This window comes from Parus major, chromosome 3 (genome assembly GCF_001522545.3).
Source record: "Parus major isolate Abel chromosome 3, Parus_major1.1, whole genome shotgun sequence".
NCBI classification, from domain to species: domain Eukaryota; kingdom Metazoa; phylum Chordata; class Aves; order Passeriformes; family Paridae; genus Parus; species Parus major.
In genome coordinates, this window is record NC_031770.1 from 43,552,020 (window position 1) to 43,570,397 (window position 18,378).

At 39.1% G+C, this 18,378-nt stretch overlaps 1 protein-coding gene across 1 annotated transcript in view; it reads left to right on the plus strand.

Moving 5' to 3' along the window:
• Window positions 1-927: 927 nt before the first annotated feature.
• The window catches only part of SLC35F3 (solute carrier family 35 member F3), a 163,915-nt gene continuing 146,464 nt past the window's right edge, over window positions 928-18,378 (plus strand). The window contains exons 1-2 of the mRNA XM_015621114.2: window positions 928-1,196; window positions 1,476-1,705. Coding sequence (XP_015476600.1) covers window positions 1,144-1,196; window positions 1,476-1,705 — 283 coding nt within the window. The 5' untranslated portion in view covers window positions 928-1,143. The remainder of the gene's footprint in view (window positions 1,197-1,475; window positions 1,706-18,378) is intronic.

Here is an 18,378-nt window from a genome sequence, read left to right on the forward strand (position 1 = left end):
AAAACTTTTTTTTTTTTTTGTTTAAAAAACTGTGTGATGATCAGTTTGATTTTTGTCTGCTGGATTTTTTTTTTATTTTTTTTTTTAACCTTCCCTTTCTGGTAATGGTGCAGTGATGCTGTAATGTTCCCTTCAGTGACAGTGAAAGGTTGCATTTAACTGATCCAGCTCACTTCCACATTTGATACCTCGGTGGTTTAATGTTCCAAGTAAACTGAGACAGTGCAGTGGTGAAAGGTAACAACCTTTTCTCCTTGGACTTGACTTTTCCCCCCTCCAAATATATATGGACACATATATACAAAACACTCTTTGATTTCAACTGTCTCTACATCTATGTGACCAAATTTTGCCCAAGAATCTACTATCAGATTTTAATCTTATTTCTTTGTGAATGAGTTCATTGTATAAGGTAACATCTATGCTCATATGTTCATTTAAGCTTAACTGCACGTTTGCCACTCAAGTTAGAAAAAAACTGTGTTAAAAAAAAATGATAACAGTAAAGGTGAGTTGGTAGAAGGCTGTGTGGCTCCGGTTCGGCGGCCTTACGGGGGTAACCCGGTGGGTGCCCTCGTCAGAGGGGGTCCGCGGTCACTTCAGAGCTGGCCCTGCTCGGGCTGCCCGAGCCGTTCCGAGCTTGTCGCTAGCGAACAGAGGTGGAAAAGGCTTGGCTGCTCGGCCCGGAGGGCGCACCCAGGGCCTGAGGCCGCCCGGGGAAGGTGAGGCCGCCCCGTGAGGGTGAGGCCGCCCCGCCCCGCCCCGCCCGAGGGCCGCTTGTGGCGGCGGCGGCCCCGGGGGCGCCCCCTGCCGGCGGCCGGCGGGAGCGCGCGGGGTGGGGGGCGCGGAGCGCGCCCTGCCCTGCCCGGCCCCCGCCGCCGGCGCTCCGCGCTCCGCAGGCGGCAGCGGCTCGCAGGCGGCAGCGCTGGCCCGCCCGTCTCCGTCTCTCCATCCCTGCCCGCCTCTCTCCCTGCCTGCCTTTCCCGCCGGGGCTAGCGCCAGCCCGGGGACCCTCTGCCACGGGGGCGCCGCCTCCCCCGCTCGCTCCTTTCCTTCCTTTCCGCCTCTTACCCGGCCGGTGAGAGCCGCCGGCTGGCCCCGCCGGGAAGCCTGGGCGCCCCCCAGCCATCGCTGCTGCTCCCCATGGGGATCCGGGAGTTCCCCAACGGCTCCGCGCGGGGCAAAGCCGGCACGCTGTGAGTACCTGCGGGGCCGGGCGGGCGGGCCGGGGGGACGGGGACACCCCACACCGCCCCACCTCACCTCGCCTCACCTCACGCTGGCCGGCGGCGCCGCCCGCTCCCGGGGGTCGCTCCGGTGGAGGGCGGTGAGGAAAGTTGTGGGCACCGCGGGCCCGGACCGGCTCCCCTGCCGGTGGGGGTCCCGCCGCCCGCAGCCAACTTCGCCCGGGGCCGGCGGAGGGCGGCGGCGCTGGCAGCGCGGCCCCGGGCTGACGCCCCTCTCCCGACCCGCAGCGGCATGCGGCGGTCCCCCGATGTCAGCCCCCGGCGGCTGTCCGACATCAGCCCTCAGCTGCGGCAGCTCAAGTACCTGGTGGTGGACGAGGCCATTAAAGAGGACTTGAAGTGGTCCCGCTCCGTGGAGGACCTCACCAGCGCGTCAGTGGGGCTCACCTCCATCGAGGAGCGCATCCTTCGCATCACCGGCTACTACGGCTACCAACCCTGGGCCGCCAGCTACAAACGTGAGTCCCCGGCACGGACGGGCGCGGGGGGGGTTGCCAGGACGGGGGCGAGCGGGCGCAGCCCGGAACCGGCTGAGGGATGTGGGCTTGAGGGTGCCTATCGCTTTACCGCTGGAACAAACCTCGCTCCGTGCAAGGAAGCTCTTCACTCTCGGCGAAGAATTCTGCGCCCGTGTTGGCTTAGTGCTTTGGCAGTGGCTGATTCACGAGAGCGTGGTGCTAAGGATGATGACAGCTAAATTCTGCTAAGAAAATAGGTCAAATATTTGTCTTGGTGTTGCAGGCACACTTAGCAACGGTGATTACCGTGGCTTGACAGCTGTGTAAATGCCTCTGCACGCTCATGCACATACCATTTCCACAAGTAACGCGTTATCAGTGTGTGTTTCCGTTGTTTTAGGAGTCTGTCAAATTTTCACAGCACTTGAGCTGAATGATCTGTCTATTCCTATGTCGAGTGGAACTGCTTCTTCCGTATGCATACACTTGAGAAAGAAACTTCAAATGATAACAATATGAAGAGATGTGTAGCTGTGTTCCTTCACATACATGATTTACAAAGGAAAGATTACCTTGAGTCTTTGTAACATATCAACTGTTTGATAACATATCAAATATTTTTTTGTGCGTAATGCCCTATTTCTAGTCCATCTTTCATCATGTTTATGTCAATTGTATGCATTAAAAAGTTTTAGAATTAATTGAAGTCATAATAGTAATTTGGTTGTCTTAAGGTCATTTGTAACATTGCAGGGATTTTTGTTGATAAAAGGATTCTGCTGTAACAGAAATCATTGCTTTGCTGGAAACACTGACTCTGATAAAGTGGTTGTTTTTATATTGTACTTACCGAAGTATTAAGTGCAAATTTTATGAAATATTTACTACTGGATTATCTATTTGCCTGTGTGCTTAATAATGGAATAGAATGATACAAGAATGCATAGCACACAGGACTAGTTCAGTTTTTCTCTGAGAGCGAGCTGCTCCTGATTGCCTGAAAATAGGACTTTACTAATAAATATTCTAATACTCTTCTGTGAGAGCCTTTTTTTTTTACTTTTTTCTTTGATTGCAATTACGACAGAAATATCCGTTATTTGCTACTTTACTCACTAGGAATATGGTATTTCTATAAGAGCAATCCAGTGCCTGGATTTGAGCTGTTGAGAGTAAAGCTTATTCAGGCCAGTTTTAAGGATCAGATCATATGTGGATGCCAGACTGAGTTGGATGTTAATGGTTCTATCTGACAGAGTGACTAATAGTCTAGCTGAAGTCACACTGAGCTGCTATGGCTGAACCTTCTGAAGTAATAAAGGTCATGCTGGCTCCTCAATTATAACCTATTTGTTGAAATTTATAACTCTGTCTGAAAAAGTTAATAGCAAGCCTAAGCCTGCTATTCTAGTTGCATTTTCTCTCCTAATTCGATCTGAATAACAAAATTACATACTTGAGTTAAAATGGTGGGGAATAAATATACAAAGTGTCTGAGTTCCATAAATGTATGTCTAAAAATAATAGGTTATGTGAATTTGTTGCCAATTTAAAATCTGAGTTACTAGGAACATGGACACATAGAAGAAAAGATACATCTCTACAGCATGGTTTAAGGAGAGCCATGTTGATGTGCATCAGCAAAAGAGCTGACTGAATACAGTATATAATCTGAAGTGGGAAGACAACTTTATCACAGCCACTTTGAAACATCTTTGAATACTCCTTCAAGTTGGGCTGAAGTCTAATTTTGGGATATGGACTTTCCTTGTGACTTTGCAGTTAGAAAATTTATTTGGCTCAAGTACTGTGAAAAATTATTTTTGTTAAGCTCAAATTGCAACCTGGCTACTTTTTGTCGTCTTATTTTGCATCTTTGTACACATTTGGATGCAGTGTAATTATAATTATGGACTGCATTAATAATGGACCTGCTCTGCAGAAAATAAGTCCATAATACGGTCTGATCTAGATTTATTTGGTCTATCTCTCTTGGTGACATTCTTTTTATTGTAACTAAATTGCCCATAGGGCCAGATCTATCTCTTTTGCTCTCTTCCATGAAGGTTATGTGAATTCCTTTTGTACTTTATTTAGACTCTTTAGTTGTATATATGTATATATAAAATCATTTGAGAGATTGAGAAAACTTTTGCTTATTTGGTTGTTTTTATTTTAGCAAAATTCCATTAGGGAAACTACCACTGATAGCCTGAGCTAGTGTTACCATGACCCCAAAATTAGCTTGGAGAATGATTTGAAACATACTGGGATGCCTCAAGGTTATGTAGCAATTCCAGTATGTAATATCCTTATAAATTAGTTGGAAAGAGAGAGGGAAGAAGTGAAAATGTGCTAAAGACACAAACTGGTGTGGATTAGACAGAATGAGAAAGGACTCATAACATTACCCTAGGGAGACCTGTCCCAGCCAGGTGACTTGCTGAAATGTCAATAAATGTCATTCAGTTATCACAAACAGAAGCCTCACATTTCCTGAAAATGCTAAAATTAGCTGCCAACTTTCACATTAAATTGGCTGGTGATTTTGGGACTGTAAGCAGCTCAGGGAAGACCTCTGCTGTTTGACTGCACTTGCAAACCAGATTTTAGGAACTGGAATAATGTACTGTAGTTCCTGCATGTTAGGATGCCTTCAGCAATTTAGTGAAATACTGTAATTATGGTTATCTGCTCTCAAAAAATATTACAGGAGGCTCTGAGATGAGCAAGGAGAAAGAGTACAGGCAAACTGCAAAGCACCTCAAGAGTTTCTGCTGTTTACCTTAAAGAGGTGGAAACAAAAGTATTGTAAAGTACTGGCACATGCTGCTTAGGGAGCTAGAGAGTTTTTCTTCTTACTATGTCATAAGAGAAAAAAGGTAGACAGGTAAAGAAGCTGAAAAACCATCAATGAAAAACTGATAGAAAAAGAAATAATGTTGAAAAAAACATGTAATCTTTTTCTGAAGATGAAGATTTCAAGGTATTGTAATAGCAGTGACAAGATCTAGAATTCTGGTAAAATGGGAAGCATATTGAAGAGAATATTAAACTTAATTATCCAGAATTTGAATTAGCCCCTCCTTAGGCTGTGAGGAGACTTTTCTTGAGGGTTTCTTGTGTTTCCCTCCATAACATCTGCCAACCTTTAGAAAGAGGAGTGTTCCCTGATCTAATCTGGTAGTTCTTATTTTTTTTAATTCTTTGATTTCCAGAGTAACTAATTGTGTGGTTAACTGCTCTCCAGTCTTAATCAAATATTCATATGTGTCCCATGGGAAATATTTTGCAGAATGTGATTTGATTTTTCAAATATAAAGGCAGAGGGGAAGAAACAGATAAGATGCAGTCAGATTGCAGAATTATACCCTTATGCAGCTACAAATGTGACAGAGCTCAATTATTTGTGAAATTCTCATTGTCAGTAAGAGGTATGTTGACTTTTATTTTTTTTTTCTTTTAGTTAGAACACAGGGATTGAAGACTTTAATTAAAAAAGCTCCCAAAACAATGCCATGAGATTTGCAGATCCCATTGACAGTTTTCTTGTTGTATGGAGATGAAGCTGTTGTTAGAGCTGTGTTAGCTCTGCTGCTCTCTTCCATGAAGGTTATGTGAATTCTCCTGATTTCTGCTTCTGGAAGCCTGGGAGCTTCAGTTGAAGAGCAGAGGCAAGTTTGGAGGTGAACAGCCGTATTCAAAGTTTCCATTTCACAGCATTGTCAGTTAGAATTAGTTTTCTAAATATTTTTTGAAGAACAGCTCCCTAGACCTGGACCTGAAATACGGTTGTCACAAAACTCTTGGACTGTCCTCCTGGTCAGTACGGAAGACTTGTCTATTTTAATGATTGGAACAATTGGCAGGGTGCTTGTTTCCACAGGAAGCAAGCTATCACCTTTGCCAAACATTCATTTTTCTCTTAACTAGGCCTGTTTTCTGGTGATTCAATATCACAGTGTGTCATTATGTGATTAGTATTTTAAATACATTCACGTGGGCTTGAGCCAGCTATCCCTATTTTACAATCTTCTTCCTACAGATCACCTGCTTCTAGTCCTTGTTCAAGATTAGGGTCTTTCTTTTAAAGCAGGAACTTTTGTACATCCTTAGCCTGTCTTCATAAATCAGGATTATATATGGGCCTTGGTCTTCCTCTTTTATTCACTTACATTCTTTGTGTGCTGACAGAGATTTCCCTACCTGCAGAAAGAAAATAAAGAGAATGGTATGTAGTTTTAATTCCTCTTAGTTCTTTTTATTAGGAATTGACTGCTGTCTGTGGATCATGGCTTGTGAACATATATTTCTTTGAGACTTTGACCTTGTAAATAATTCCAATTGTCCCAATGATAACTTTTAAGAGACAGGATGTTCAGGTGAAAGGGAACGATTGTGTCCACTAAATAAGTTCTCTGGCTTTGCTTCTCCCTGCTACTTTAAATATTAATTTTCATATTTTTAATGTTTCTTCATAGTTATTTCAGCAATAACAAAAGAAACCATATCATTTTAATGCACAAAATTTCAATACAGTACTCATCTGGTGTGTAGCACATTAGGTCTTGTTCTGAATGTGGAATTTAAGTCACCAATATCAGTAACGTACTGGAACATGTTGGCTGAATAGCCTGAAGATTGTTCAGAAAGCACAATGGTCTGACTATGCCAGTCATAGGATTATACCACAGAGTAATTTGGGTAAGAAGGGACCTTAAAAGTCATCTAGTTTCAACCCCCTGCTGCCATAGGCAGGGACACATTCACTGGACCAGCTGGCTCAAATCCTCATCCAGGCTGGCCTTGAACACTTCCAGAGATGGGGTACTCCTAACTCCTCTGGGCAGACTGTTCCCAGTTATAGACTTTGATTGCCCTTCAAGGTAAAAAGTGTTGGTTTTAGGTAATTAAATGTATGAACACTGTACCCTTATAAATATTAGAGTATCAGTTACACAGCTAAAGACCAGTGTTTCCAACTGATCCCCAGTGTTCTTCCATGTGATCTTCTTTTCATGTGCCACTGAATGCTGAAATTTCACAGTTGCTAAAAGCAAATCCAGCAGGGATATGAATCAAGAGAAATTTGTGCAAATACCATTTTAATGTATTTGCATCCGAGGGAGAATTTAACTTACTTTTTGAGGTGATGTACTCCAGAAGTTCAAAGACCTAAGTTGAAGACTATAATTTTCTCTGGGGAAAGCCATTTTCAGGCCAACTGTAAGCAATTAATTTAAACTGATTTCTTGCTTTCCAATGCATAAATACTGAATGTCCTAAGTTTATAACTAATGCAAGACTTGGTGGTATCTTTTATGTTGCTGTTTCTGAGCTCAAACTGTTATGTGAGAATCCTGCTTTACAGGTGAAAACATGGAGTAACCTCTAGGTCTCTTGGTGCAGCTATCCAAATCTCTCTTCCCAGGGTCGCTCTATACATCAACAGCCCATCTACAACACACAATCTGTAGGTCAACACTGAAGCTTAGAAGATAAATAAAACTATATGCTTTACATATATATATATATATTTATTTATATATCTATTATAAAAAGAATAATATTTTTATATTTTTATATGGTGTCTGAGGCCTTTTTTAATCAATGTTTTTCGACTCTTCTTTGTCAATACTAACATCAGGAATTTTTATGTTGCAAAGAAAACCTAAGAAAGCACGGGAACACCTACAGGCAAAGGAAAGCAATGGTGCTGAACTGCACTGCAGATTTAAAAGTACTGTAGAGTTGTTTCAAATGTCAGTTGCAGTTTTCTGCTGCAAGCTAAACCTATATGTGGTGTTACATGAACCAGGGATATTCCTAACTTATGTCCAAATGACAGCTCATTCAAAATCTTCTTAGGTAATTTCCTCATTATGTAGTAGTCACTGTGACTGAGAAGATCTGTCCCCGGAAATAGTCTCTGTAAGAATTTCAGAGACCTAATCACAAGTCTCTTTGTATCCCAAATACTAAAGGATATTTTCCTCTTTTGAAAGGGATCCCATTGGCTCTCCTGGGTTTTAGCTCTTTGGGTGGTCTTGGAACTGTGAATTTGCACAATCTGGCCACCTGAGGCAGGCCAGAGCAGTACAGGTGCTGAATACTGAGCAGCTGCAAAGATACCAGGTGAATATTTAAAGAAAAAGCCTTTCAGAATCTTCTTTTTTGAGACAATTCCAATAGAGAAGAAACATGGAGGTTCTTAGGCTTTTGAAAATTGGTAAGACATTTTTGCCCTGTGCTAAGTGGAAAACTGGTTCCTGTTACAAAATAGAGCTTAATTAATCACAAATTTTAAGTTTTAAATTTCTTGCTGGCATGCCAAGTAAATTCTCATTTAAACTGGTTTGCTGAATTTTTTTTACTGTTTAATAAATATTTAGTAAATTATAAATGTTTAGTGAATATTTAGTGACTTGTTTACTTAACAGTTTTAATTGTGTAGTGTTAAGTAACCACCACTTTTAACTAGGCAGAAGAATAAATATTTTGTGTTTTGTATCTAGTTTTCATAGTGAAGAATCTAAAAATTACTGCCTGCAAAATGAGCCATCTTTTTTTGTTTGTTTGCTGTTTAAACAAATTACTTCATTGCTTTCAGGTTTTTTTCAGTGCAGATTTAATTACATGTCATCTTTAGCCACTTATGCAAAACAGTTAATGGGACAGCAATTAAGAGTCTGTTGATTTCCAGCATTCCTTTTATACCCTTAATGAATGTTATCTTTGAATGCTGCTGTGTTAGAATATACTAGTGTAGTCTCTACCATAAAAACCTACTGCTAAACCTAGCTGTACATCTTTGCAGTGTCAGGAGCCATGTTAGCAGTTTTGAGGAGTGTTACCTGACATTTGAGAATCCTTCCACAGGAAAACTGCATTTCTCCATTTTTTTTATTTATTTTTTTTTTAATAGAAATGTGAACACATAACACGTTTTCTAATCTGTAATAATGTATTGTTGCTAAAAAAACACATACTACTCTGAATTGATGTGGAATAATGAGAGAGCAAGTTAATTTTGAAAACTTAATTTGTAAACTATCAAGAATTATGAATGAATACTTATTTTTGGAACTATTTTTATTGCAGACCCTTCCTCAGGGTAAATTTCTGTAATAGTTCTGGAGTGTGCTGTGTGATGGATATTTGCAGCTTTAAATAATGATTTCTTTAATAAAAGCAATTAATTGCACAAGATAATAGTATTGAAATCAGACTACAAAGCCTGCGTTGTCCTTAACAGGATATCAGGTACTGTAGTGTTAATGGAGTGTTACTGAAACACAAAGCAACAGGACAATGAGAAGCAATGCTCATTAGCTTCATACCTAATTTTACTAGATTCTAGCTCATGTCAGGGATCTCTTCAAGATAAGTTTTGGTGCCATAATCTCTCTTCCATATGATGAGATGTGGGTGTTTCATACTCCTCCTGTAAATTGCTGACAATTTCTGCCATTTGAGATAAAATAAGCCAAAAGAGAGGGATGGCAACCAGATATAGTGGCAGCTATCCCCTGCCAGTGGCAGGGAGTTGGAATTAGCTGATCCTTAAGGTCTTTTCCAACCCACATTGTCCTGTGATTCTATAGAAAAGTTATGTAAAGGCTGCTTTGGCCCTTTGGCAAGTGCCATCCTTTGGAATGCGAGGGTGGAGTTCTGCCAGCTGTTTTGGAAGCTGAAGCCATAGATTTTCTGCTGTTGCTTGTGAATGATGACTACTCTGAGAACAGTAATAAAATGAACGCTTATGTTCATAGAAATTTATCTGCAGATCATGTTCCTACCTAGGCAATAGCTTGCCTTCTCGTGGTACATCTTATTGTAGAAGACACTTCCCTGAGTATTTATGATTCCCTGTTTGTCTTCACTAGGCACATGTTCTTTCATCCCTCAGCATATTCTTGGGAGAAAAAAAGATGCTATGATTGTATGGAAGACCATAGAGAAATATTTTCTTTATGAACCACTACATGAAGTATTCCTTAGACAGAAGGGATGCAGTGAAGATATCCCCGATTTAATTTTCTTCAGAAGTTGAGAAGCTTGTTCTCCACTCAGTCATCTCCCCTTATAAAAAAGTGCATCTGAATGGTTTCAGGCACCTCTATTTTTCTGTGGAACTTGAGGGCCTAATAACGTTCATTTTTTTTTACCAAATGGGCCTTATTTTCTTTCATGTAATTTTGTTTCCATGAGTGTATCTGGCCAATGCAGGAGTTGGGTTATTTTCTGAGAAAAGTTCTTCCAGCAGTGTTGGGATTTAGGGGACCTCACATTCAGAAAACTAAGTGATATCACATAGCCAATAGGATATATTAACTCATCAATCCAATCATCTGAGGCAGGGAAATTTGAATATTTGAGCCTCTCCAGGATAAGGGAATGTAACTGGCTTCTAGTGAAATACTAAGACCTTAATCTTGCAATTAATTTATTTTTTTTTTACTGTATCTGGCCTCTGTCAAATAATTCATGAAAAGTGCCTTATATGTCTAAAGCAAGCAACCAGATTTTCATTTTTGAATACTGGTGCAGAGTCCTATCAATCCCATTGCAATATGAATATTGTGGCAGAACTGATCCAATAGCGACAACCCAAAGGGATTTTTTCCCTTGACTGTTACATCAGAAATACCAAAAATTTGGTGTTTTTCCTTGCTATCTCTTCATACCAGCTAAGGTACCAAAGTAGTGTGGAAACTGACCCACTTTTCCACTGTCCAAGCTGAGCAAGCCAAGCCATTCCACCCTTAAAATCACTGTTGTGCTGTGTGTAGCCCTGTGGCAGCCTGGGGACTCTGCCTCATGCAGAATATCTTGGTTTGGCTTTGCCAGATCCATGCAGTTGTGTGAACAGAGCACAAGTTTGTGCTCAGGTGGGAAGTGAAGTAAGGACCTGCTCCTTCAGAGTTGATGAGATTGTGTGAAGATGGTCACGGTGCATCCATGGCCCTGTCCTGAAAACCTGGAGTTGTCTTTCCTTTTTCAATCAGTAGCTGCTTTCCAAACAATCTGGTTCATTGGGTGTTCAGTAGGGATTATCTGCTTGCAAATTTTTGCCCATTTGAAATATGCAGCTCCAGGATTAATATCAACAGAGCAATATTTGCACCGTGAAACAGGAAATACAACTTCTTGGCTTTATGATTCTGTTGTCTCTCCTGCTCACTTCATGCAATGTTTTTTGGAAACTTTACGACTGATTTAATTAACATGAAGCCATTTATTTTGGACAAGAGAAGCTTTTTCAGCTTAGACACTAGCTACTGCTTTTGGTTTTAGTTAGCACTTCCAATGGAATGGAAATTGATGACAGAAACCATTGTTTCTGTCATTGTAGTCTTGCTGAAATGATTTTTTGCTACATGGCATTTAGTGTTCTACTGGCTTGGTAATTTCTCATTTGCAGGTCTTTCTTCACTTCAGAAGCAAGACATTTATAAGGTAAATAAATATGTTTAGGTTTGATTACCAGCAGCTAGTTAAAGGGAAGAAATTACAAAATAATGTAAAGATAGAAAAAGGCAGTCAAGAAAAAAAACCTTAAAGTCAGTGGAGCCATGGAAAATGTCTTTAATTAAGTTAGGAGATTTGATTACTTTCAAGTTGAGCAAGAGGAATGAGAAAAGAGAAAAAAGGCTAATTTTTTTTACAGATTTGGCTTCCTGACACTTCTACATTGTGTGTTGTGGCTAGAAGCCTCTGTTTTTCAGAACTTGTATTTCAGCTATTTCTTATATACCTTACAAGTGTATTCCATGGGACTGAATTTGGGAGCTCAGGTTTCAAGCAAACCAGAGATTATGCCCAGACAAGGTGAATCCTGGTGCATTCAGGAGCTCAAAAATTATTTAAGTTTTTTCAATAAACATGAGAAAGACAGCTGGGTCTTGACTTGGAAACGAACATAAGCCCACATTCAGTTGTTGTTGTAGGTATAGCACAAGACTCCTACATTCAGCTACATGAACTTTCTTCCAATATATGGGAAGTAAAGTCCTCTTTATCAGTCTGGGAAATTACATTAATTGGAATGTAATTAACATGAAGGAATAGAGCTACTGTGTGCATGGCTTCAGGGATTTCAGGGGGATATTTGACTCCTGCCTGGTTTCTTCAGTTTCCCAGGTTATCTTGGGAGAATATATGAAGAATGCACAGAGACCTCTTAAATGACTGCCTACCCATGGTTGTTGGTTTGTAAGACCTATGAAGATCCTCTTAGAGGGTGCAGTGTGGAATTGGATCTCTAGTTCCAGTTCATGAAATTACTTCAGAGTCTTTGGGAAGTATTATTTGATAAGCAACTTATTTAATAAAAAACTTCTCTATTTGCTTTTCTTGTTTCAAAGACAACTTGCTTTCAAACTTTACACCTTAGTAATGTGTGGTTTAATATCTGTAGAAAATGTCTTTTGCAAATAGTGATTTCAAGAGGTAGAGAGCTGTATGTGTGTTCTGCTTCACCCAGAATGAGAAGTGGTTTTGTTTTTTATAATATTTCTCCAAATGGAAACAAAAATGGGAGTAAATCATAGAAGCACAAATGAGTAATTTCTTTGTAGAGAAATGCATGGAGAGGAAACAGTCTTGTATTGGGAGCAATACCTCATGCCTTCTGTGGCTGCTATGTGCATAGCAAAAACTGCATCTCACTGTAAATCATTCTGACAAAGAGTATTAGGCATTCTGTATTTATTTCTACAAAATGAAAAGATTTTTGCATAGTATCTTTATAGGAATCTTTGCTATTAGTATTACTTTAAAATGATACTCGTATACCAGAGTGTTTTATCTCTCCATGTCAAATTTTTTTGCAGCCTACAATAACATTTCTCTAAAGGCACGATATCTCATGCCTACATAATGAAAATACACTGGAAGTGGCACTGAAACTAGAATCTTTAAAGTATAAGCCTAAACTCTCTTATGACTCTCTAGATAGTTCTTGCTTCGTGATGAGCTTCCTGTACAAGGGAAACTGGGAAAAGCATGTGCAATACAGCACTTTTTAATGCGTTATTTAGTTCTGCGTTGATAATAATGACAGAATTAGAAAAGCTTTTGGAATGAATCTCGGGCTCCAACCAAGCCCACGGTACTTTTCTCAGTAACTTCAGTCAAGACAGGTTTCATCTACCAGGCTTAAGTCTTTGAGTTTGCCTTTTAAGCAGGCTTCCTGCTTTGTATGCTGAACATTTGTTCCTAAGGCAACTGCATCCAATTACACCTACCCATACAGGGTCTTTATTATATGTTCCTGAGCACTACTGAGGAGCTCAATTTAAATTATAGAATAATTATTTCTTTTAATAGATGTGCAGTTTAAAATCTCTTTAAACTTGGTATTTAGTTAGTATTTAATAGCTTGTCCCAACATGAGTAGAAAGCATCTGCAGGAATTGAGAAGAGGCTGCTCTTTCTTCCCATTGCCTAGAAAACTGACTACCAGAGCCCAGGTGCTGAAAGGAGGATGAACATATTGCATAATTGTTTACAGGTTTAGGTTAGGAGTAAAGGCTTGAGACTTCTAACAGGGCATGTTATAGAAGCATCAGTATAGGAAAAAAAGTCTTCAAACAGATCTGTTACAAAAAGAACATTTTGCATTGCCCTAATCTCAAACTCACATTTTTACTAAATAATAAAGCATTGTTCATGTCTTTCCGCTTCAGATGTAGACAAACAATCTGCCTGTACTAGAGTGGCTGTCACTGAATGGGTCTGAGGCAGAAGCCTTTTAAAATAGTAAAAGAAAGGCATTCTAGCTCATCTTTGTATAAGCAGCAGTTAGTTATTAGCAGAAGTTAGTTTTTGACAGCCCTGACTCAAGTAAGGAATAAGAACATATAAACCCAGAACTCCTTGCAAATGCAAACAAAGGATGGTGTGCATTGGGATGGATTAAAGTGTTCTTGGAGAAATTTGAAATGCTAGGGATAATAGAATGTTGTACATCCAGCTTAGGTTTTTGGTTTTGCTGCTGTTTTTGTTAAATTATCCCACCACAAGGACATACATGTGGTGGATAGTATGTGGCTTGGAGAAACTCCCTGATAAAGTTTCAAATCTATCTAATGAAGCATTTGAGTTAGTGCATTAACCTCTTATCTCTTTATTTTCAAAGGCCAGAATTGATCGATCTTGATGTTGGTAAAACTAATAGAAGCGAAGAGGAATTTTGCCTAGCTGATATTAATAACTAGTATTAATAACTAATGGCACGAAGGAATACTGCAGTCCTGAAGGGAATTGAGAGCTCTGGTCTGACTCTGTAATAGATTTGTGAAAACTGTGCAGTTTGGGAAGTCTGGACACTCCTAAACCTCCAGAGAGTCCCAGAGCATGACCACCAAAGTATTTTTATAAACAAAACATTCTATATCACAAGGCTAGAGTTGCTTTTGCTATTACAACTTATTCTATGCTTTTCAAATGGAAGTGCAGAGGGACTGGATCTGGTCCCAACTTCAACTGACAGCATTTGTGTTGCAGCTGTCTATGGATGTAAACATGTTTAGAAAATTCCCTTCCAGCCAAGAGCATTACCCTAGTGAATGTCTAGTGAATTCTTGTTTTCTTCACTTTTTTTTTTTTTTTTCCATGCAGAAGGCAATTAGATAGTTGTTACTTTTGATCTCCCAATTATCTATAAGAAAATGATCCTTCATATTTTATGCTAGGTGAGAACAGCATGGGAGCAATGAAACTGCCTTTCTCTCTGAAGCAGTTCAAAGCAAGAAGAGGTAAAGCAGTCTCAAATGTTGAGGCAATTAGGATCTTGAAACACTTTTTTTGTAGGGAGCTTTGTAGAACCAATGCAAAGTTGCATGTCCATTTTTAGGAATTGTACCAGAGAAATAAGAGCTCAAGAGACATAAAATATCCTGGATATCAACTGCTCTGGCTGAATTACTAGCATTGTAGAATAATTGGAAGGTACAACAAAATCAGCACCTTGCAGAAAGGCTTCTTCCACTTGAGATGTATAGCTCTCAGTTAGTTCAAGGTTAAAATAGTTGCATTGTAACCTGCTTTGTGTAATGGCAGCTGATTTTACTAAAAGATAAGTGGTTATATAAATCTCAGCTCAGTGTTGAAGCTGATGTATTTCAATAACCAACCTTGAAAATCTGAGCTTTCTTGGGTTTTTTGTTGCTGTTGATTTATTTCCCAATAGGCTGAATTATTGTCATCTTATAAAAATTATTTCATTAGATTTTTTTTTTTAGTGTTAAAATTGGACCAATTCTCAACCATTACATAATACAAATATTAGAGCTCAAATGATTTTCCATTTATAAGATTTTAGGTCTAACTAATGAATGAAATTTAAACATTTTAGTAGCTATGATAAGGTAACATTTCAAGCATGTCAGCATTGAAGAAGCATTTGGACAAAGCCCATAATAATATGCATTATTTTTTGGTCAGCTCTGAAGCTGTTGGTTGGATGAGGTGATCATGGTAGGTCCTGTCCAGCTGAATTTGTTCCATTTTTTCCTACTCTTCATCTCTCATAATTTTTTTATGCTAATGTTACACCATTAAAATATTAAGGACCTTATCTGGTAACCAAAAGAATAGCTGAAAACACCCATGGGTGTAATTACAGCATCATTCTTCTGATTTGCAGTTGAAAAATAGCTCTTTAGTGGTTTTAGTCAGTAAAATAATGAGGAATCTGTATTTTGTTGGAGCTACTGAGTTGCAAGGAAATGTCACTGCAACTATTTGATATATAAGTTTCAAACCTGCAAAATTACATCTGACTAACTTGAGCTGTGCAGAGGCTGTGTGGCTAAAATTATTTGTTTGTGTATATTAGCTTTGAAAATGTTAATTATTGGTATTGCCCCAGGCAGTTGGTTATAGCCAACAGTGAATGTAATTTTTTTTTAAAATTCTAATTTAATATTCTTCACATCATAAAATATCATTTTTGTCTATGCTAAGTATAGCTATCTAGAAGATTGCATCTTTACACTCATATAAATTCTAAGTCAGTTTGTGTGTGAGTAGACCAAATTTTTTTTTGGTGCAAACATAAATAATTCCATGCACTGTTAAAATACTGGACTTAGTCATTTTGTCCTCTTCAACATAATCACTGATCTATGCTTTAATTTTTTCCAACAGTCTGAACTTGTCATTTTTTTCAGAATGTAATAAAATCCAAAGTAATTTGCATGTGCTGAGCAATTTAGCTTGACACAAAGGTCTGTCTATATGGAAAAATTCTTGTGACAGGGTTTCTTTGTGGTTATTTAATACAAATTAAAGCCTGTATAAATTAGTGTTTTGATGGACGTTTGACTTATTTCAGAAAAATGTATCTCCTCAGGTAATAAATCTGAGTGAGCAATTAGACAACGTTGCAACATGTTGAGAACTTAAGGCTTTGATACCTTGTTTGCAAGAAGCACCATTTCCTTAAGCAGAAAATCCTCTTCAAGCCAAATAGATCATTCATTTTATTTAAATTGGTTCTCTGTTGACTTTAATGAAGTAAAGTACTAATTAAACAGTACAAGCTTGTAGAATACAGCTTAAAATAAGTAGCTTGGAAAATACAAGTAAAGGCAATTATCAGTTGTAGGGTTTGGGGGAGACAGCATTTAATTTTCAGATTTCTCTCTGAAATGAACCTACAGTTCAAATGTCCTGGATCCTGAATGCAGCATGTGAAAAGAAACTGTTCTACCTTTTCCTGGTGTTTTTGTTTTGTTTGGTTGCTTGCTTTTTTGTTTGTTTTGTTTTGAGGTTTTTTATTTGTTTGGGGTTTTCTTATGCCTTCAGATTTAACTCTGGGTCAGGTTTTTGGACAGAAGTTTTGTTACACACAGGTCTTATAGACTTGTAGACTGTACAAGATTTATAATATCTTATGCAGAACACAACTCTTGGTGTTCTAGAAAAACATCACTGAAGGGGCAGCCATCTTTAAGTAGCCACTATTAACCACACTTTATTTGCAAGTGATTAGCTGCAATTTGAACAAAGAGAGTGTGAGGAGAGGGAGAGAAATTAATCTTGCCTGCTGGGAGGTGTCCTGTGGGAAGCTGTACTGTTGCTTTCTGCTCTCCAGCCAGGTCATTCTCTTACTCAGAGCCCACAACCTCTTCCTTTCTTTTCTTACCTCATTTACCACTTCAATTGCCTTTTCTCTGAACTACTGATGATTTTTTTTCCTCTCCTGTTTAGGTTTCTTATCTGTCACAATGAGATCTCTTTCATTTTCTTTCAGCTGGCTGCATTTTGCAACATGCTTGCAGTTGCAGTACTGGTCATGTATAGATAAAGACCAGACCTAAAAGAAAAGGAAATTCAGAAACTCTAACAACATTCTGGTCACTTAGGTACTAAAAAAAATACCTGCTAATACGTTCTGAATTTTCTATGGAAAACCCAAAGAGATAAGATGGCCAGTGCTAGAAAGGCAACTCTCAAAGCAGTTGGGGAAAAATGGCAAAGGAGGAGACTGGTAAATAATGAGTTATACCAGTTGATTTCAACATTTAAAATGAGTCAACAAAGGTTTCTAAGTAGAAATGGTGTTTCAAGTTGCTTTATGATAGGATCTGTACAACTCCTGGGCACCAGTACAAATGTTATGAATGTGAAGTAGTATCTGTCCTGCAGAGGGATATATTTCCCGATCTGTTTGCGTGTAGCCAGTAGTCTCTAAGAGTGAAATGTTAAAAAATTGTGTTGAAGCTCTCTGCCTCCTTTAAACCAGTGTTTTCTGAAAAGCTGGACAAACTGTTTGACCTTTCCCTCACAGCTCCTGCAGGTGAAATTAGAAATGTCAGTTCACACAGGAAATGTCTCATAATTCACCTGAGTTCTGGTTTTGATAGTCATGATGTGCTGGACTATCCATATGCATATATATGGCAGTTAACAAAAATGATTTTGGCATTAACAGAGCAACAGGGATAAAATATGGAAATCTAGGGAAAACACACTGAATCAATCCACCAAGTAAAAGAGGAAAAGCAAAATAAAACACCAAGTGAAAGAGATTTTTATGGAAGTGTAAGGGTACGTGGGTGAGATGCCATATGGAACATCAGGTTGCGGGCAGCCAAATTTGCATCTGATGTGAGCTCTGTGAAAACTTGTAAGGAAATAAATAGGATAAGAAAACACTGAAGGATAGAAAAGGCATAGGAGAGGTCATGGAAGTTTCAAACAGGTCTGAAGAGCTAGAACTGGGAAGAAAAGTAGGCTTCTCTTCTGTTGAAAATCTCAGAAGTGTCAAGGTTTCTGGTATTTTTATACATTTTTTATACTCTTATTTAAATACATGTTGAGCTCAAACATTAGTACATGAACTGATTGCACCCCAAAGAAGTTTTGTTAAAAGGTGAGCACTAGAAGGGCTATGTTGCAATTGAGCTCATTTTGTATGTAGGCAGAAAGAAAAAAGCAGCTTTGTCTGAAATAACCAAATGAAAAAACCCACGCAGTCTAGTATCAGTCAAAAATTACCTTTGTATATAGCCGTATAAGTACTTAGAGAATATTAAGAAGATTCCTTCAGTTTAAACCTTTCCTTCTCTCTGTACTGTATCCTAAGCATCCATAATAAACAAAAATAGTGGTCAGATCTTGGTTATGCTTTTTCTCACCTAGTATTGTTTCCTGACTTAGAA